Source organism: Actinia tenebrosa, unplaced genomic scaffold, assembly GCF_029948245.1.
Source record: "Actinia tenebrosa isolate PJP-AT-01 unplaced genomic scaffold, QUT_ActTen_1.0 PGA_scaffold5__44_contigs__length_20552954, whole genome shotgun sequence".
Taxonomy (NCBI): Eukaryota; Metazoa; Cnidaria; class Anthozoa; order Actiniaria; family Actiniidae; genus Actinia; species Actinia tenebrosa.
This window is the reverse complement of record NW_028292582.1, coordinates 5578309-5600918: the sequence shown is the minus strand read 5'-3', so window position 1 is coordinate 5600918 and position 22610 is coordinate 5578309. Positions and strand designations below refer to the sequence as shown.

General features: G+C 41.4%; 1 protein-coding gene across 1 annotated transcript; it reads right to left on the bottom strand.

Moving 5' to 3' along the window:
- Positions 1-928: 928 nt before the first annotated feature.
- LOC148906376 (uncharacterized) lies at positions 929-22586 on the bottom strand. The gene is made up of 2 exons (XM_089037376.1): positions 22511-22586; positions 929-1727 (listed from the first exon to the last, which is right to left on the bottom strand). The coding sequence occupies exons 1-2, from the start codon at positions 22535-22537 to the stop codon at positions 1269-1271; spliced, it is 486 nt and encodes a 161-aa protein (XP_088893502.1). The 5' UTR covers positions 22538-22586; the 3' UTR covers positions 929-1268.
- Positions 22587-22610: the final 24 nt, after the last annotated feature.

The window sequence follows — 22610 nt, the reverse complement described above, 5'->3', positions numbered from 1 at the left end:
AAATTTTACTCAGCGACCTCGGATATTTTTCGACACATGAGGCCATTTCAACCCTTTGTAATAGCAACTTGTGGTGCTCTTCCTAATAGAAGGAAAAGAATTCTAAAAACACTGTAATGTTATATATGTTCTTTTTGATATACTTTTCGGAAAAGTAAAACAAACTGGCGTAACACATGTTTATATTAGTGAGCGGAGCAGAAAAATTCCTAGCTTAATACTGTAAACATATCTCAAGATATGTTGATACTACTAGCGCTTACTAGTCAGTTGTGACTGTTTTGGTGCGTTGAACACAACAGGTGTATAATAAAGTTCATAAGTATATGATGTTTGGGACATTAGTTCTTCGTATGGACCATAGTAGTAAGACGAAGGAGTAACGTCAGTAACAATAGTTACAAACTTTCTTTCTCAGTTATTATTTACCTAATAATACATTGTACTAGCTGAGAAAACAGTAAGATAAGGAGTTTTGAAAATTCTATTGGTTAAATCTGAAATAAAATAATGATAGCTCTTTTTAATTTATGCTATTCCGGTCGGATTATAGAATGCGGAATATACTTTCCCTATGCCGCTAAATCGGAAATGTCTAATCGAAAATGAGGTTTAGGCCTTCATTTGCTTATTTCCCATATATTTTCTATAAAAAAGCCTGACAAAGCTACATTCTAACACGAAAGCAACAAATTATCTTTGTACAATTGAAAATTACCGCTTCAAACAAGCATTTTATCATAGTACATCAGTTTCTAACTATTTAAAAAAGGTTTTGAGTGTTAACCCAAAACGAAAATTGGGATCAAAACTCATACGAAAGTCTAGTTTTTGGCGCTTTTTGTCATTATTGCTCGTTATTGAAAAAAATTTCCTCTTAATTGTAATTTGCAAATATAAATATATTTTTTATTTAACCATACTTTTTCACAACGTTTACAATTGGGCGCTTAGTCGTAGTTCACTAGACCAGTCCGTGGACATGGAAAAGCTAAAAAGGCAACCATTTGAAAAGTAGAAAAATTAACACAAAATTAGTAAGTTTGGAGAATCCTCGTTATGATTCTCACATATTAATTACGCTATTATGACGATATATTATATAAATGTTTTAGAGATTTGACTCGAAAAGATGGCCAAATATATAGATGGAACTATTAGTAGCTGTTATCTCTGCTTGGTACAAACACGTGCTAAGTCGAGTACACTTTGTCATAAACGAGAATATTTCCCACACACATTTTTGTCTTCAGTTTTGACGCTTGTTTTTATTTCTTTTTGATAACACTGTATTTCGAGCCATCGCCGTTAGAGATAATAATAAATGACTTTGTTACTCCCGCCATTTCCTCATTCCCATTCTTCATGACACCTGCTTTGCTTGGCCGTTTTCTTGCGTCATTATATGCCCCACATTTCACAGCCTTCCTTTCTGAAGAGTTTATCGTAACACAACTCCTACTCGAATAGCGAGCTTCACAGGTTTTGATGCCCAGTCTTTGTTTCTTTGGATTGTGATTCTTTTTTTCCATCTCGTCTCCCTTCGGCAAACTAGTATTTTCCTTTTCAAGTGCTTTTGGTCTGGAATTGAATGAAATCTTCTTGAATGGTGAAGAATACGTCTGGCTGCATTTTGATTGACACTCTTGTTTAACCATGTCCTTATGAACTAGTTTTTCATATTCCCGGATTTCCCGAGTAAAGTCCAGTACTGTGATAACAGGCATCTGTGAGGCAAATAAACATCAAAACGTTACAAATATAATATTCAGCTAGCACTGGTTTCTCGCCCTATCATTTGTATTTTATGTATGTTATTAAGCAGTAGTTCAAAGGCAAGCTCCTCATTAACACTTCTAATTTTACCGCGTAGCAGAATTGTGTTCTAATTAATGCATGTATGTAGTTTTAGTAGCGATTGTACTTGTGTTATTAAGTAGTAGTTCAAAGTCAAGTTCCTTATTAACACCTCTAATTCTACCCCATAGCAGAATCGTGTTCTAATTCATGCATGTATGTATTTTTAGTAACGATTGAGATATAAATATGATAGCAGGTGTTTCTCGGTAGGGCCCGGTTGTACGAAGGGTGGATACCGCTATGCGGTGGATAAATCTTATTGGACAACAGCATCAATTTATCCACTGGATAAGGATTTGTCCACCCGCGTCGAATACCAATATCCACACTCTTTACAACCGGACCCAGGTGAATAGAATAGACTCAACTGGGTAATCATACTAAAATGGTTGAGTTTAAAACCTCAGAATAAATATCCTATTATCACATGATTTAAGCATCCTATAAAAATCCTATCTCTTCTGCAACTCAATTTTTTTCCAAGTTCTTTCTCTATAAGCTCTCGTTATTCATTTTTTCTCTACTAAATTAATCATTTCAATCATGATCAGCCTGACTCAGACCTTGAAGGCTTTCAACAGATAAACAAAATATATACCAATTTGAATAATTACTGTTCTTACATGTCTTACATGTTTTACACGCTTTTGTATTTATTTCATCGCTAACGCGAGGCTAGGTCCAGAACAATAGTTATTCAAATTGTTCGCCATATTACATTAAATAGACGATTCTTCAACTTTGAAATGTCCAGAATAATTCTTAACACCTCCCTTAAAGTCATGCAAAAATATACGATCACCCCTAAGCAAGGCTTGTAGCTTCTTCCAAAAATTGTGCATCCCCCCATTTTTCTGATAAAAATTTGCCCCTTTTTCCTAACAACATTTCCTTATCCACCCTCCCCCCTCTGCCATACATTTTGAACGCAGCCTTAGAGCCCATGTTCAGAGAATATTACTATCCATGAATATTATGACACCAACCTACAAGACAACGCTAGATTTTTTTGACATTGAATATACCAAACGTTTTGTTATTAGGGTTCGAATTAAAAATGCTCCATATTTGAAATTTGATTTACTGGCAGAGCTAAAAATGCTAAAAAAAGACCGTGTCGAAGTCTCTCTTTGTTAGGTTGAAATTTTCGATAATATATAGATGCTTTTCACGGCAACCATGTTGGAGAAACAAAAGAATTGTTGGAGGAACAAAAGAATTGTCAATGAATTCTTTTGTTATATCCTCCAGCATGGCCGCCGTGTCCTTTGTCATTTAATTCTCTTGGGAATGGTTGAAAACCATCAATAGATCACTTAATAGAGATATCCCTGTATTGGGACAAATTTCGCAAAGTTCAAAAACGCAAAAACGAAACCCAGCACGGACTAAAGGTTGCGAGACAAGTTGCAAAGAGTGTCTACACGGTGCAACGGAGAAGCAATCGTTGCCAAAAGTAGGAACGAATTATTTATACTTTTCTACCGCAGTAGCAGACGCGACGAGGGTAAAGACCGCCTATGGTATTAAGTATGTCATACCACTAGACTTTGAAGTGATTACGAATCACGGTGCATACTACCCAAGGCAGCTATCTGAGTTACAGTTTGAAGTGACCCTAGCAGATACCACAAACATCCTACAGATGGACACATCACAGGCGGCACTTACTGGAAGTATTCATCCCTATTCTATCACTAACTTAGAGCTGCAGTACGAAACGGTGTACAGCGAAGAGCTGGCCCGTAGTGCTGGCATGGAATATAGCGCCGGAAAGGCATTCCTTTACGACCACGTGGTGATGTATAAGACGTTCAGCTTCTTGGACAAGTGGGACGAGGTTATCAATCAAAGTATTAACCTCCCCCGAAGAAGTCTCACGGGGTTATTGCTGGTGTTTGCTAAGCCCTACGAGGCCGGTAAGCGCGACTCCGAAGCGTTCTTTAACCCCAACATTACTAACGTGGGGATAAATGTCAGCGGCGTTCCAAACAAGGTCTACTCCCAGGGAATAAAGCCCGCAGACGTGTACAGAGAGGCCATGCGCAAGTTTGGCGACCAAATTAGCCCTGAGGAATTCTTTAATGATAAGTATGCGCTGTGGATCGACATGCGCACTACCAACGATGAATCTATGCACGGTCAGGGTTTGCGGCTGGTAAACACCCAAGACGGTATTACTTTGGAGATCAAGCGCACAAAGAATGCCTCCGCGGGCGACGGCGACAAGATAAACTGCTACGTCTTCGTGGTGTCGGACGCGCAGCTAAGCGTAGAAATGAATCAGCTAAAGAGCGTTGCATATTAACAACTTCGTTGCCTCAGCCATTCAAAAAGATAAAATATGTGTCTAATATACCATGTTACGCGTCTTTGAAAACAACAACACCAAACTGCAATGCATAGTGCAAGGCGAAACTTTGTACTTTAAAGCGAAGGAAGTGGCGGCTGCGTTGGATTATGAGAACACCAAGAAGGCTATTAGAGACCATGTTTCTGAGAAGTACCAGAAAAGATGGGCTGACGTGCAAGGGGTCCCAAACCGTTCCCCTTCTACTATCCACCCACATTCCGTGTTTATCTCCGAGCCCGGCTTGTATCAATTGATATTCAGCTCCAGGCTGCCAAAAGCCGTGGAGTTTCAGGATTGGGTCTTTGAGGAAGTCCTTCCCGCATTATGGAAGACCGGCAAGTACGAGATAGAGCGGCGCTTTGACGGCCCCAACAAATTGGTATTTAAGATTGAGAATGAGTTTGACTTACATAAAAAGGTGGTAAATTACATTCGCAGGTTCTACCCCCAAATGCTCGTGACCCCTGGTCTAGGCGAACTGCAGGATTCGGACGGCAAGCGCATAAAGTGCTGGCAAAAGGGCTACCAACGCGGCCAGCCTGATCTGCTCATCCTTAATGCGCATGTGCGGTACAACGGTTTCTGCATCGAGCTGAAGACCCCGAAAGGCAATGGGGTATTGTCTGAGGACCAACGTCGCCTCTTAGACGGCTACGAGGAAAATGGATTTAAAGTGCTGATAAGCAACGACTACGACAGCATCTGCAGAGCCATCGCGGAGTATGCGCGAGGAATTCGCCTGCCTTGTAGGCTTGTAGGCGCTTTAGGAACACAGACACTTTAAAGACGCACTTAAAGATATTTCATAGAATATATGGCGTTTAATGCTGTGAGGCAGATACACTGGCGAGACTTAAAGGAGGGCGTTACCTACGAAATAAAAAACTACGTAGCCTTTGAAGACAGGCTACGGTTGTTATTGGCGCATGAGGATGTCACGTACAGCCTGTGGGCGCCAGATCGCGTTCGTTACGTCATCGAAGGACAGGAGTTTACGCATCTGAGGTCGTATGGTAAGAAGGATGGCCGCTGGGCCTTTGACGTCGCAAAGTGCATCCTTCCTTCGGTCCTATGTGGTTAGGCGCGTCTAAAGCGTCGTTTAAGTGGGGTTCGTCGACAATGAGGGTCGGCGACTCTTTTTTAACGCAGTCAGCAGGGAGTTCGCACGTAATGCAGTCCATATATACTTAAAGTTGGAACCGCCCCTCAGAATGTTAAGATGTGGTTAAAGTATTGTTAAGGAAGGTTGGAAACTATATCAGAAACCCCCTCAGAATGTTAAGATATGGTTAAGTTATTGTTAAGGCAGGTCGGAAACTCCTCCAAAAGATGCCTCAGAATGTTAAATGGAGGTTAAAATATTGTTAAGTATATATGGACTGCTTGAAATGTAAGAAGGTATTTAGTACCAAACAAAGACTGCAATACCATGTTTGGCATGGAGTTTGCACAAAGAAGCCAATTAGTAAGGCCTGCAATGACTGTAATAGGGAGTTCAGCACTCTTCAAAAGCTGCAGCAACATGTCAAGAAAGGGGTTTGCCGTAGAACTACGCAGTGTAGTTACTGTGATAAGGTTCTTAATAGCCGCCAACGTCTTCAGACGCATAAAAAAAGACACGAAAGAGCATATCGATACCTTTCAGAGAAGTACAACCTTGAAGGAGTGGATTGTTACCAGTGCGGGGATTTGATGGGCCGTTGTAAGCATAAGAATGATTACCTAAGGAATCGAATAGACTACTTTAGGAAGATCAGCAGAACGATACCCCGTTTTGACGAGTTATAAGGTGACCCATGGACTAGCAGGGAATACTGGAGGCAGCAATGTGAGAGATGTGGATGTGTAAGAGAAGAGAAACACATATTCAACTGCCTCTTAACAATAATTTAACCATATCTTAACATTCTGAGGGGGTTTCTGATATAGTTTCCGACCTGCCTTAACAAAGTCTTAACCACATATTAACATTCCGAGGCATCTTTTGGAGAAGTTTGGTGGTAACCTTAACAATATTTTAACCCCTATTTAACATTCTGAGGCATCTTTTGAAGGAGTTTCCGACCTTCCTTAACAATAATTTAACCGCATCTTAACATTCTACATGGGATATCTCATAAAGTCCACGACCGACTCCTTGGCCCACGTTGCCATCGTTACCAGCGCGCCAAACCGTTCTGCGCGCTTCAGACCGCACATTTCCTCATATAGCTCCTTTACGCGTTCATTTAGCCGGTCTATCTCCTCCCTTTGCATTTCGACCGTCCTCCCTAGGTCTGACTTTTCTTTGACGACGTTAACCATTGCTTTGACTGCTTCCACGGGCTCCATATATATCAGGCAATAAATTGCCTTCTAGAAAAGGCAACTAGTGAAAATCCCTGTGATTTTCTAAAATATAATGAACCCAGATCACATGCCTTGTAACGCTCTGATAGTAGGACCCACCGGCTGCGGAAAGACCCAGTTCGTGGTAGAGCAGCTATTAGGACCCTTTAGATACCGATTTGACTATATCGTGCTACTTTGCCCCACCTACGTGAATAACCGCACCTGGACGGGCGTAGGCGCGAAAGATGACGACTTCTTCGTAGATATCTTAGACCCTAACGAGTTATCTGGACATCTTAAGTTCTGGCACAAACAATTCCCTAAGGATACGCAAACCTTGCTCATATTAGATGACATCGCCTGCGGGGACGACGTAAAAAGACGCACTTCCGAGCTCGTTAAATTCGCATTTAGCGGCAGGCATGACAATATTAGCGTTTGGTTGCTCTCGCAGCAGCTTACCAGCGTCTCTAAGCCCTTTAGGGAAAACATAGGATCTCTCGTAGTATTTTATACTCCGAGCAAGTCTGATCTGGAAACCATCTTAAGCGACTACGGCGGCGAGATATCCAAGGAACAGTTACACGAATACATGCGGCATCTAAAGACGCACCAACATTCCAAAATGATCTTCTCTTTGAGGTTTCCCTACACGGTTGGAATCTTTGATTCCTAATGTATATGGAGATTGAGCAGTTGATAGATGAAGTCCCCACACAGCTAGATGAAAGTAACCTTAAGGAACAACTTAACATCCTGGTGTCATCTGGGAAGTGTAAGAAAATGATAGGCAAGGAACTTACCCATGAGCAAGTTAATAAGTTGTCAGAAGAGGAAGTTAAGAAGTTCCATAAGAGGTACGAGGCCGCCCTTGCAAGTAAGACCACGGACGCCGTAGCAGACTCCGCCATCCGACTTGCCACCAAGCTTCTCGGACTTGCGCTGCCCATAGACGACGTGGAGCAACTACAGAAGGACATAAGCGAGGACTATATCATCGCCCAAGAACTTAAGATAACCTGTGGGTGGTTGTCTTTGAAGTGCGGTAAGTTAATGGCGGTCGCCTCTGCGGCACTTCACGTAGCTCAGCACGTCGACCTGAAGGAGGTACTGGTGTCTTGGAAGGACTTTAAGAAGGACAGAGAAGTCGAAAGGGTATTCGAGGCGGCACTTGCCGAGGTCGACAAAGAACCTAGTCAAGTACCTAGTTAAGTCATCCGCGGGAGTTACTCAGGTCGCCTCAAGTACTTAGTTAAGTCATTCCCAAGTACTTACCCAGGTCATCTTAAGTTACTTGGTCAAGTCCTTCAAGTCCTTAGTATAAATGAGTGAACCAGAGTCGAAGGTAGAGCAACCTCGGGAGGAGCAACACATCACCAAGGCTAAATCTCCAGGCAGAGTTGCTGCCGGTAAGAAGCTCGCAGAGATGAACAGGAAGAACAAAGCCAAGAAAGAGGAAAAAGAGGAAGAGAAAGAAGAGGAATCCTTCATTAATCCTGGGTACGTCATCGGCGCGTTAAGAGTCATTTTGGCAGCAGGCAGCCTCTACTTACAATGGCGGGCTACGAAGCCAAAAGTAGAACCCGTACATGTGACGCAGGAGCCTCCTAAGAGAAACAAAATACCCGTGATGGAATAACCTTCTCGCTTTGTAATATAATGTCAACCGCGTTATTGAAAACTGTTGAAGAGGCAGCTATCATTACTTCCATCGTTGCGGGTATTGGTTGGGTAGGTAAAAAGGTGCTCAAAGAAGACTTTACTGAAGACCCAAGCAAGAGCTTCGCTAACTTCGCTAAGATGACCGCTGCCGTAGGCGGGGCTATCATGGTAAAGGATTACCTGCGGAAGGAAAAGTACATCCCTAATGTATAATGGATGCGTTGGGAGGCGCAATAATTGCTGCTTTAGCATTCACTGGTGCTAGTTACGCGGGTAAGTACATAGAAAAAGCGGTAACTGGCGGAAGTAGTCTCGAAGCCGAAAGGAAGAGACACGACTTAGCGCTGGAAAAGTATCAAAGGGAAGTGGCGGCTTGGAATGAAAAAAGACAAGCGTACAGGGATTGGTTAGACAAGAATTACCAAGACAAGATGCAGGCGGATAAGAACTTTGAAAACACAGACTACGCCTTTAAACTTTATGCGCAAGCACACCCCGCGGCATCGACGGGGTTAAAAAGGCCTCAGTTTAAGAATTACTACCAACCTTCTAAGAAACAAAAAGACAATGAGCTGGTATTTGTAGGAGTTGCAGGGCTGGCAGGAGGCGCGGCTTTGTCGTATTTAGTCTAATATATGATCGTCTTTTTGGAAAGCGACAAGAATGACTTTACCACGTATTTAAATCCTCCCATCAAAGCCCATAAGGTTAGGCTCATAAGTTGCTCTTTGTACAATTCTTGGTATAATTTAGTCAATGCCTTGGTCACTGAGCATAAAGGCAGCGGCAATTATCAAGGCGTAATGCTGCCCGATGGACATTACACGCCAATCACCCTTGCTAAGGAGCTCGCCAAGCGCGGTTATACTCTCACCACGGGATTACCACACGAAATGACCCTCAAACATAATATGCCAAACTATTCAGTAACTTTTGGAAAGTTTGACCCATTGGGATCTTTATTATTGCCTCGGGCAAGACGATTACCAACACGGCCATACCCGTGAAATGGAAAGTCGCATCCTCTTACGAAGTCTATTGCGATTTAGTCCATAGTTACAACAATGGGAAAAAGTCTTCTCTTATGTCCAAGTTTCTGCCCAAAGGTAATCCATTTGACCTGGTAGAATACACTCCCATTTCTTTGTGCTATGATCTGTCTAATTTGGTAGAAAGCATAAGCATCACCATTAAAGTGGACGGAAAGACGGTGGATTTTAACGGACGTAAGATCAATCTTGTTTTGGAATTCATATAATGGGTCGCGTAGAGGACAAACTTAAGAGGATTTACTATGGGCCCGAAGGCTATAGCGTCAGCTATTAAGAAACTTGCAGCCGCGGCCAGGGTATCAGAAGAAACGGCCAAGAACTGGTTAAAAAAACAAACCCTCTGGCAGGTCTATCTTCCCGTGCCCAAGTACATTCCCAGGCCCAGCTTTACCGTAAATGCCCCCAACGAAGTCCATCAGGCAGATTTGCTTTTCTTACCGCACGACAAGGTGAGAAGAAAGACCTATAAGTACGCTTTGACCGTAGTTGATATCGCAAGCAGATATAAGGACGCCGAACCCATAACCAGCAAGGATTCTGGGGAAGTCGCAGAAGCCCTAGGTAGGATTTATAAGCGCGTCTTGAAATGGCCCAAGCTGCTGCAAGTGGATGCGGGAACAGAGTTCATGGGCGTGGTTACCAAGACCCTGAAAGACCACAGCACTAAGATTAGGAGAGCCGAAGCAGAGTACCACAGGGGTCAGAGCATTGTTGAAAGATTCAATAAGACCTTGGCCGAGCGTCTCTTTGGGTACCAGTATCGGAAAGAGCTGGAAGATCCCTCCAAACGCAACAGGGAATGGACTCAGAGGCTCCCCCAGGTCGTCGCGGCTTTAAATAACGAGGCGGCCAGGGCTACGGGAATGAGACCCAAGGATGCTATGAAAAAGAAACACGTGGAACACAAGTCCTACGTCAGAAGTTCGAGGGCGGTCGGACTGAAGGAAAAAAAGCTCCCCCGCGACATAGTGGTCAGATACCTCTATCAGCCGGGGGAACTCGAAGGTGGCAGTAAGAGAGCCACGGATCCTAACTGGTCCCTGGAAACGTATGAGATTTTGAAGTCCGTCACCAAGGAAGGGCAACCCGTGTTGTATTACCTAAATGGCCCAAGTCGTGGATTCGTCAAGGAAGAGCTGCTCATAGTCCCCAAAGACTCAGAGTAGTGCTGCTCCACGCGCCCGATTACACTCTAGGCATGTCAGCCTTACGTTGCCTCTGTAATGCCCGCGTTTATTATTTATACGATCCACGGAGAACTGCTGATCGTCATTTGGGTCAAACCTCCATAGTAGTGGTATGTTACACTTGGCACACCTTGCCCCTTTCTCATAGACGTCGTCCACGCATAGGTCGAACGTCATATCTTTTTCTTCGTCGTGCCGCTTGTAGCGAAGGAGTTTCTTGACAATGTTCTCTTTGGCTACGTCCTCTGGCGTCTTATCGTAGCGCAGTTGCGGACCCCAGGCTCTTTTTAACTGTTTGGCATACTCCACACGACTTACGGCGGTGTAGATAAGGTTGCTCCAACACAGCCGCTGGTCTATGATCCATAAGGTTTCTTTTATGGTAAGCCCTTGCGCGCTGTGGACTGTCATGCAATAGCCTAAGCGCCAGTCTGGATGGGAGGTTATTTTTTCCACCTTTCCTATGGGTACCCAGACTTTATCGTGCGTTACTGCGTTCTGCAGTTGGATGTCCGTGCCTGGTACTAAGACATCTCTTTTTTGCGAGTGTCACGCGGCTTATAACAAACGGGCACCAAATGACTAGGGAACCGCTCCTGGTGTATTCTCAGTAGATCTTTTTGTATGCGCGACTGTGCTGCGCGCTTACTACTTAGCACCAGATCCTTAGGATGCCAAGAATACAGGAAGTCTTCATACGACTTCGCTCGCATTCTTTTTCGTAACACCTTAGATTGTTCGGCGTCGCTAAGGCCCCTTAATTCTGCCTTTAATTTCCTCACTTGGTCCTTGCTACGGTAGTCTGCGTTAATTTCTTCATGATAGTCTACCATTTCTTTTAACCATTCATTTGGTATTTCTCCGGCTATAGGAGGTGGTTGACATGGATCCCCGGCAAATACGACTTGGCACTTTCCGCGGAGGAAGTCTACGAACTCCTGCAGGATTTCTAAGGGCACGGTACAGATTTCATCCCAAAGTATCACGGGAGGTATGTCGTGGATGGCTTTCGGCACCTACTTTTGGCCATTCCAGCGAAAGAAGCTGTGGTAGGTTTGTGCGTCGTGGCCCATTTCGCGGAGTTCCCTTTCCAGACGGTGCGTTGGAGTTAGCACCTTTATCTTAGGAAAGAGTTCTAACACACGCGTCGTCTTACCGCTGCCTCCCGTACCGTAGAGGTAAGAGAATCGTTGGTAAGAGATTGGGTCCGCAACTGAAGGTAGAGGCTCTTCCGTCGGCGTAGTGGAACCGCGGGTATGCTCGCCGTGATATTCCACGCGTGCCCTCCAGGCTTTTATTTTTTCATCTTTGACGCGCCACTGGCCACTTTCTGCGAGTTCGTCGGCTGTATAGAATTCTTTCATCTTTTCTAATACGCTCGTCTTAACGTACAAAGAATCCGTGGCTACGCGTGGAACATCTTCTTTGTCAAACCGCAAGAGCATTGCGAGAAGGTTAATGTGCGCATATGCGAGCATACTGGCGCGGAGGTGATAATATTGCGGTCGATGGTCCTGGTAATAACACAGCGCATTCCATTTATGCAGCTCATCATCTACGAGGTAATCCCATTTCTCCACGGCGACCATCGCTCCTTGATCGTGGGCACGCTTGATAAGGAAGCTTAGTTCGCCTTCGTCTGTTATTAGGCGTCTTTGCATGTGTTTCTCGCCCTCCTTAGCGCCCTGTGTAAACTTTCCTATGACGATTCTTGCGGTTGGGTTGTGTTCTGGTAACCATTTAGTGAAGGCGCTATGACAGAGTATGGCTTCATGCGCTGTGTATTTTAGCAATTGGCGCTCTTCGAGGAACTTTAACAATGGTACGGGTATCCATTCTTTTTCCTGCAGATGCTTACCATACCACGCGTAGATTATGGGGTGTAAGCCCTTTGCTAACTTCCAACTGGTCAGTCTAACAAATCCTGTAGCTGGGGCGTCGTATTTACCATCCAAAGCTACGCGAAAGAACTGAGAGTCTGGGTGCCCGTAGCGGTCGTAATACTCCTTACAATCTCCCAGGCCTTTGAATGACGCAGGATAGCAGTGCTTCATGTCTAGGGATACGTATTCGTCTTCGTCGTGCTCCATATTCCACAGGCCCCCGTGACCATGTTCTACGCACGCTTTGGATATTTCTTTGAATTCCTTTGGGGTTGGTCTCCAGCCGTTTCTATTTTTCGCGGCTAGAAAGTCCAAGCTGCGAGAGCTAAGAACCTCATCTGAGAAGTCTTCACCTAAGGTCTCACAAGCGCTTTGGATGCGCCGATGCTCTACCTCCGGACGGTATAGGGTACCATCTTGGGTAATAAACTGACTTCCTTCGGGATCCATCAACCAAATGGAATTCTCATGTATTAGCTCTGCCAATGGCGAGGCCTTGTAGATTTTTGTCTCCTTCTTCTTTGGGAATCTTAGCTCTCTCCAGGCATGCCCATTATGCTGGTAAATGACTATAGGCGCGCCTCTGCCCCCGTATTTGTGCGTCCCAGGATAAATGTACCCATCCGTGATATCTTTCACATGTATGCGCCTTTCTAAGAGGGTTTCTAGCTTCTTGATGTTATTTATCGTCGCTCCAGCCTTGTAGGTGGAGTTTTCCCATTTTCATATGGCTTCTTTTCTCTTTGGGGTTAACTTACCACCACGAGAGGAATCCTCAAAGAATTCCCTTACCAGCTTCCCAACACAGTTGCCGGGATGTCGCATTGGTTTGAGTTTCTCAACATCCGGCTTTTTGATTTCATACGCGCCGTAGATAACCACTGTGACCGGGTAAGCAACTTCGTAGAACAGCATGTCTATTCCTACCAACGCTCCGGGCCTGGTGTGCTTGTTTAAGACAAACAGGTTCTGCTTACCAGACGCCCAAATAGGATTGCGACCCCTTTCTATTATCCATTCACCGTCGTAATACTTTATGAACGTTAATTCAAGACGGTAGTCACCTTCCGGCATCAAATCTATTATCCTTTCGGCTCTTTCTTCGTCCATAATTTCTTCTGTGTCTCCCTCTGCAAATGTCGTGAAGGCGAAGTCGGCGTCCAAACGATCCAATACCTGGGTTCGCAGCTTGCGTACAGCTTTGTTTTGAATGCGCGCGATGTTGTCCATCTATATCTAGGAAATATTTTAACCTTCGTTTGCGACACAAATATTTTAACTTAATACATAGATTTCGCAAACACAGCAGCAGTAAGGGAATCATCGCGTGGGTAATACCTGCTGCCGACGCATACATTTAGAGGGGCCTGAAACGCAGGTAATACCCGTGAAATTCGATGCTTAGCGATTCGGATTTCGCGAGTCCCCCTTACTGCTGCTAAACACGACGAATTCGCTCGCTGTGAATAATTCAAGCGACCCAGCAGCTTTAAATGCTGTTTTTCCTGGAGCGAATATCAGCAGTATCTCTCAATGTCAGTTCCAGATCTTCAGTGGCCCAGTTAAGTTAATCCAACAAGGTGCAAAGCGACGTTATGTTATTGAGAGCGACGACGAAGAATAACACTTCACTGAAATCACTGCCAGTTCTCCGCACGTGTTCAAAATTCATTGACAATTTGGGTCTATTTTTCTTCTAAATTTTTGAGTTTTTAAGAGTTCAAACACTTGTAAACACAGGTATCTGTGTTTTGTGAAATTAAAGTATTCGCATTTTCCTAGATCCTGCCATAATAAAGACAAAAATGTTCTCGCTTTGAACAAAACCGTCTCTGTGAATTTCAATAAATTCGCCAGGAACGCTTGGCTCAGTGAACACGACCTCAACTTTGACCTTGCGTGCGCAAGCGGATGTTGAAAATTACTTCCGGTGTTCATAGTTAGGTATATTATCTATTAAAAATACAACACTAAAAAAGGCCATATAATAAATAACTTATTAACCTCGTCCGTTCAGTCATTACAGGGAAATCTCAGACCTCGGGCCGTACTGTCAAGACCTCGGTCTAAGATTTCCCTGTAATGACCTCACTCTCGGTTAATAAGTGGTATGTAATTTGCATACAGTTTTTTCAAAACAGTTCATATGCCTCGCCAAACGCATTATAACATTATATTTTATGGGGCCTTTTTCGCTTGGGCATATCTAAATTAATTGAATTCCGACATTTTTACCAAATTAACTAAAATCTTGGACTTCGTATTATTAAAATCACTTGTTTTGAACTAAGTTGTTCATTTCGCCGTGGTAGATAATTTGTATTTTGACTATTTTCCTTAGTTTGGGCTGTTTAAGAAGATCAGATATATTACAATAGATGCTTTCTGACAATTTTTCAAGTTATTTCAAGACAATAAAAGAGAAGAAATATAGTTTTGAAAAATATAATTTAGAAAAATTAGTTTACATTATCAATAAGTAATTTGCATAAACTTTAAAACAGTTCATGACCGCGTCAAACGCCATCATAACGTATTTTTTGGAGACGATTTTACTTCAAAGTCGTTTAAAATGGAAAATAAGATCATATTTAGTGTGTTAACACCGGATATAGTAAAATTCAAGCAAGTAATAATGATTAGTTATAGTTTATTTCAGTATTTAATTTGCATATTTCATGAGACATTTTGGTAAAAACACGAAAAAGTCCGAGGTTGCTGTGAAGAAGATACATAAAAAGCGCGAAATTTGTTTTTGAATCCACTTTTATCAACCTTTGATCAGTAGATTGAAGTAAAAAACTTAAGTAACCCATTCTGGACTTGAGAGAAAAAAGCTTTTTAGTGAGGGGGGATTTGTCGTGATTTCAAAAAGCCGTCAAATGGGTATGAATACTTATTTTTCACCTTTTTTCCCTTTTGCTTAACATTCAAAATTTTGCTTATTTTTGACACTAGAATGAATGTGAAAGTCAGGAAAAATAATAGTTTGTTCAAGCGTTTAAAATTTTGCGAGCAGTGACGACTTAAATATGGGCAATTTTCAATTTATAATAAATGCAAATTTAGTGAAAACGGTGGTCCATGATTTATGCGCTGTAAAAAAATCAGTTTTGATGAATTTCGAGAAAAAAAAGTCATTTTCATTACTTACTAGTAATTACCTTTCTATGGTAAAAGTTTGAGGGAAAACTATTTTCTGACCCGAAATGCAGTGGGCCACTTTTACAGAGACTGCCTCTTTAAATACTCTCCCACTTAGGAATTGTGTCACATTTACACAACTCATTACCAATCAACACAGGGGCTAGTTTTGATCTTCAAAAATTCTTTGACAAAGTTTTGCATTGTCAACATTTTTACGCTTTGAATTTCTGGTTAATTCAGTACTCGGAAAACAAAATATGTCTACAGAAAATCCAAGAAAATGTTAAGTTTATTGAAAGTTTAGTTTTTCCTTAAAATCCAAATTTCAAATATTTCCTAGTACTTTTTATGGACAAATGAACACGGCATAAGACAGACTAGAAAACTGCTTAAGACTAGTCTTACATATTGTAAGTGAAGTGCTGCTGAGCTCCATCGTGAGCACATTGTACATAAATCAGAACTGATTTATTTAGCCAAGAACTGAAACAGTTTTTGGCTATGAAAGAAATAAAGGATATTACATGGGAGCGCGGAGATACGAAATTTATCTTCGAGTGTTGAAAAGATCATATTCTGTTTATTACTACAATTATCCATAAAATCAACTTAATAAGCTTTTTATTGTTATAAAACGTTTTTATTTGTATAGGAAAAGGCGAGTGCAATTAAAGAATTAACTTTCAAAACATTGCGAGTGTCTATTAATTCCAAATAGTACGAGAAGATCGTTCGATTTTTTGTTTATAGTTCACTCAACAAAATTTCAGTAAAAAATGCGACTTTTTTGTGTTTATGCTTATCGCTTTTACTCTTAACGTTTCTATAGCATTTTCATCAAGAACTGCGAAACGACTGTCAGCCATTTTTACGCTCAAACTTGCCGCTGTTGACATTGCTTTGGCCGTGTTTCCATAGCGACTTAATTGGTACTCCTACGGAGTACAATTAACGCTATAATTATACTCCTCTCGACCAATCAGAGTCGAGTAATTTTGTTGAGTGTACTATAAATAAACTAATAGCATGGTAACGATATTTTCACATGTGAAAATATCAGTTTTTCGAAAAGGAGAATATATAGGTAACGGTGCGTAAACGTGAAATAAAAGTATTGTCATAAAATAAAGTCAACTGGTTTTGGACAATATGTTGATTACAACCTTGCTCTTTGTTTCATAAGTAAATGCTTCTTGAACATCATCTTCGAACAAGTCAATGCGAGTATGTATAATCATACCATGGCGAAAGATACCGAAATTGGGTCTGCATTCTGTATATCTCCGTTTTCAAGGGCAATTACATTTTGTCACCTACTAATAAGATTTGTTCGATGGTTTCAGTAGTTCAATAGGCGACTTGCACTAAGAGGTCATGTGATCAAATCGGCCATTGTGGCTGGCATTCTACAGGATTTCAGCTATGCGAGAATGTAAAAAAAGATGGCGGATTCGGGTAGATTTTTGGTAATAAAAGGTGAGCGTACAAAATAACGATAAAACTCCCCTTTTCTTTCAAGAAATATATTCTTAGTAGATATCTAAAGTAGAGCTTTGCTATTGACTCGTCAGGAAGAAAAAAATATGGTATTTTTTTGCGCTACGATGGGACGATCTACAAAGTGTTTAGTCTTGTTTTGCCGAATTCGGTTCTAATTATCAAATAGACCTAATAGTTAAACCTTGAATTTTTAAAGAAGAATATGTCTATTTTATTTCCTAAACCAGCCCCACAATGCACTGCGATGCTAACTCGACCCAGATTTCTTCTCAACTTCGAAACGGCTAATAGCCAACTCCTGATTTGAAAAGTATGACATTGAAAATTCATCAGTGCATTATATAATCTATCTTGACTCTTCCATGTGGGATGTGCGAAAATATCGAACGCTATAAATTATAATCTACGTATGATTACTTAAGGTAATGCCTACTTTTGAACGTTCGATTTGAGCCCATGATGTGTGCGCGCTCCAAAACCTACAAGCTGTGCGCTGAAAAATTTACAAGATTTTATTGAAGAATCATACGCGTTTTGAGCTTCAAGAGGGCAAAACCCTCAATTTTTCTAACACATGAAAAAATAGATTTTTGTTCGACTTTATTAGATTTTCTAAGAGCACCAAAACTACAAAATATGACAAATATGACAATGTATCTCTTTGTCTTTTTGTCGAAAATATCCATGTATTATTGTGGAATGATTGACTAGCCGTATTTCGTGCAATTATAGAGTCTGCAAATCACTGTTATATTATGGCGAGTTTGCCTAATGGTCGTGGGTCGTGGGTCGTGGGTACGAAGTCGTGGGTCGTGGGTATGAAGTCGTGGGTCGTGGGTATGAAGTCGTGGGTTCCAATTTTTTTCCAAATTTATCATTTATAAATTTAAATTTATCACTATACTTCCAAAACAAGATCGTGTGGCTTTGTTCCTATAAATTCGGTGTAATTGTGGGTTGTGCAAGGTAGTGATGTCTGATTTGCGTGACAGTGTTTTAAAATACACCAAAATTGGGGGCCTGGAAAACCTTTTAGCACTTTCTTACATTTCATTTAAGTATATTGGCCTTGCTGTTTAAACATAAATTTAGCGAAGAAAAAAAAAAAGAAGAAAAAACAAACGAACAAACAAAAACCACTAGTCGTCTACCTTGTTCGCTTAAACGAGGAGTCTTCAATGGACTTTATCCGGATGTTACCTAGAAACTGGAGCGACAAGCCGCGCGCTGCAAACGTGTGAAGTCGATGGACAGCAAATTCGCGTTTAGTTCGGCATTACGTTTCTCCTCGTTCTATGTGTTTCGTTGCGAGAAAGCTTGTTTCACTATTCCTTAGTAGCTCTCTTTGTGTTAATATGGAAATCCTGAGTAAACGACTTGAAAGTGCGGGGTTTACCGTTACCTACGACTCCAAGGTTGATGAGGACTGCTTTTATGCAGCGGCAGCGTATCAGTTGGGCTTAAATACCAAGAAGGTCAAAGAAGTTATATTCAGTAACTTAGAAAAGAACCGATTTGATGTAAGTATAATCAAAACGATGTTTTTTTCTTGATTTTGCGGGTCCATACCTACCCTGGGCTCCAGAGATTCTATTCGCTTTTCCCAGAACATTGAACGAGCGAGCGCCGAAGGCGCGAGGGAGCGAAAGGAACCTCTGGGCGCATCCACTGAGAATCTCACTTCCATGCCGTTTGATAGACATCGCCTTATTTGGAAAGTCGGTCAAACCGGTTTTCGCTAGCTGTGTAAGCTGATATCTGTCAAACTGGTGTTTACAACCGAGTATTAGCCATGTGCGTCCTTAGAAAATATGAAATCAGCGAATGTATTAATTCAAAAAACACAAACTAAAGTTATTAGACCTGATAATTATTGTAGAGTTTGCCGCTGCAGTCCTGCTGTTCTAGGAAGAGGGAAGTGTAATCTATTTGATGGTAAAACGACTGGTAAAACCACTACTTCTTCGACGATACACTCGCGAAGAAGTTAAGTAAAGTCTTGGGAATCCCTGTCACCAGAGTCGATGGAGTTTCCTCGATTATTTGCTACAGAAGCTCTCAGACTTGTTATTTCTGGAAATTTCTCTCTGTCAAAGTCTCGGCCAAAGCGATTGAAATCTCTAATAAAACTCTATCTTTCTCGTCCGCCATATTATTCACTTCTTCGTATAATGTTGTCTGGGCTAAACGTCACAGAACGTCACAAACTCGAAAAACCGGTTTGATCTTATTAGCCAATCAAAACGCTCTATCACACGTTAGCCAATCAGAAGGCTAGGGTCAGATTTTGACTCGGAAACACAATAAAGGTCTCTGATTGGTTCGGCGGATTCAAAGGATTAACGCTTGCGCCCAGAGGTTATTTCTCCTTGCGACTACTCGTCAACACAGCACAGTAAATGCCGGAGCGAGAATGCAATAACCTCTGGGCCCCAGGGTAGTCCATACCTAAATTATAAGGAAAGTAGAAATTCGAATAGAGTCGCAGCTCTTTAAAAAATCATGTCCACCAACTACATGGAATGATGAATAATCGCCGGTTTAGGAGATTCCAACACGTGTCTCCATCTTAATCTTCATCACCAGTCTCAAACCTTATATTCAGTTCTATTGGAACCAAATCTTAATTTTATGTCCTAATGTATACGAGAGATCTAGTATCTTTTCGTATTGGGTGCGACTGGAAAGAGCCTAGCTATGCCATAGATTGGGATGTTTTACTCTGCATGGCTCACGGTGTGTGGACACTACAAATGTTTTTATGAATTTCGAATCATTCTCAACACACTTCTAATTCGATCGCTTTTCACATAGTCTATTTTTGCTTCTGATTGTTGGTGTAAAGTTTATGGAAATATCTGATAAGATTCTCCTCTCGTTTTCTATTATCACGCCAAAACTCAAAATATTTGCTTTTAACTACCAATGACAAACAGGGAAAACTAATTCGTTTCTTTATGTTATATAGAGCTCTAAAGTTGGTCGAGTATGACTATATTCTAATAGACGATAGGCCATTCATAGACGGGTATACTTCTAAACAGATCTGTTTGGACGTCTTCGGTCGGTCTTTTGTTTTGGTTAAAGTGGCAAGAGCTCTTGACAAGCAGCAGTCCAAAACAGCGTCAAGTGTTTACTTGAACAAATTGAGAGTTGTCAACACCTTTTTGATTAAAGACCTTGTGTCCGAATTGCCTGACGTTGAACAACATATTAGTGAACTAAATACTTGAAATATACGCTGATTTCAATCCTGCGCATTCTCTATTTAAAGTCAAATAGTGCTTTGTAATACCAAGGCATTGAAAAGCACCCTAAAAGTCGTGCTTTAGTTTCTGCCCATATTTAAAGGCCAAATAGACACAGACTACCTTGCACAACCCACAATTGCACCGAATTTATAGGAACAAATCTACACACATCGCCAACTATTCCGGCCATGCGCCGCTCGGCAAGTCAGCGGATATAATGTATAAAATAAAAACTACGGGAAGCTCAAGCTCTCTCAGGCCCGGACTTAGAGAAACAAAACTTTTTGCTACGGTATTCCTGTGCTTTAATAGGTATCCTATTACAAATGATGGCAAACGAGAGCGGAGGATTCAAGCTTTATTTTGGTACCAAACATGCCGTATTTTCCGAATAATTTTCAAGGCTTTTACTTCACAAAGTGCCTATTCTTGAAGAAAGGATCTCACAAATACTCGTCTCAAATCGGAGCTTTTGAAAGTAAAAAAACGAAAAGTATAAATTCGTTTAATCGACCACAGATTCGACATCAGTAATTTAGAATGTGTGTATTTTAAAGATCGACCCCGGCAAATGAGGTAACTAGCTCTGATTTTGAGAAATGTTGTTTATAATATTTGACCTTTTGTGCTTTTCTTGGAATTTAACAAAGCACATACGGCAAGAAGGCTGTTAAAATCTAACTACCGGGGGGGAGGGGGGGGTTGGTGGGTACTACCACCCCAACTTGGGTAGGGGTGTGCCGCCAGGACCTCAAAACCCTGACCCTATCCCAGACCTAAAATTTTGATTTTTCATACCCTACCCCAGACTAAAACTAAGAATTGTACACCCTATCCCAGACTAAAAGACAGAAAATACGGTCTTACAAGCGATTGTAATCAATATTTACTAATGTTTTTATTGTTTTGTGCCGGCAGAAAGCGTAGCCTCTTCGCCAGACAAAAATGACCAAATCGTTAACCCTATCCCAGACTAAATTGATACCCTATCCCAGACAAAATGTCAAAAAATGATACCCTACCCCAGACCCAAAAGCTGAAAAACCATACCCTATAGGGCGGCACATACCCGTATAGCAAATATAGGGGAGTACCCCCCCGGGTCTGACTATCGAGACGAAAAGGTTTTTCCAAGCAAATTAAAGTATGTTTGGTAAAAATCAAATGCTTTAATGTTATATATTGATCTTCCGCCCCGGCAAGTGGAAAACTGTTTACACAGAAATTTATAAATCGAAAACTATCTTGACTCTCTATACATTTCTTTGTAAAATCTGACTTAACTCGCCTAACACTTTCAAGCGACACCGCTGCATTTGTACGCGGGCGCATGACCGGAATAGTTGGCGATGATCTCGATTTGGAAGTATAGTGAAGAAATGATAAATTTGGAAAAAAAATTGGAACCCACGACTTCGTACCCACGACCCACGACCATTAGGCAAACTCTGCTATGACTTATTTTTCTTCTAATCACTTCCGCTGGCGAATTTTTTCTCTCCAAAAGCTCGCGCGTAGGCTTCTATGAAATATTGATTACTGGCTCGAAAACAAGCTCGGGAAATCAATTTTTCTTTCCAGATTTGGGATCAGCATTAAATTTCAATCCGGAAAATCGAAGTTTTAGAAAAAGTTTAAAATGTTTTCCAAAAGTAGGCAGTCAAGAGTGCGCCGGTCAACATTATCACCTTGTCTTGGGATTAGCCGTGTTGTGAAAAGCTCATTAGGTATGCAATAAAATAGATTTATTTTTCTGCGCCCCCTAGGACGCACCTGGCTTTTCCCTCTTTATTGCTTCCTTATTTAACTCTCAAGGATAGAGCTTAGGACTTCAGTATTCGTAGCGTACGTGATTTAATTTTGATATTGCAAATGGCAAGCTGAGCTATCGCAGCAGTATGATCATATTTTTGATGTGTAACAATGCACTTTTCATAATCCTTTAAATATCTCAGCTTGACAAATTTCATTCTAGTTGTGAAATACGTTATTTTTTGAAGTAGCTGCGATACAACAACATAGTAGTACAATATTAGAAAAAATAATGAAATAACAAAAAAAAAAAGGGGGGGATCTTATCGTCTATGTAAGTGTAAGAATTGAAATGTGATATGTATACTTAGCTTGTGGGCTCAGCGATTCACACATTTGGATCGGTGCCTTTTGACATAAGATTGGCACAAGTTAAGATCGATTTAGCAGAATCCTTTTTACTGGACTCCATCCAGCATGATAATGAATAAATCTATGTATCTAGCCAACTGCGCTGTTTAGGAGTACGTACCAAACTACCCACATTTCTTCCTTTCATCCCAGATCCCCTATTTCTCCTAAGGTCCACTTGAAACAACTGAAGCAAACCTAACACAGTTTCAAACGTTTAC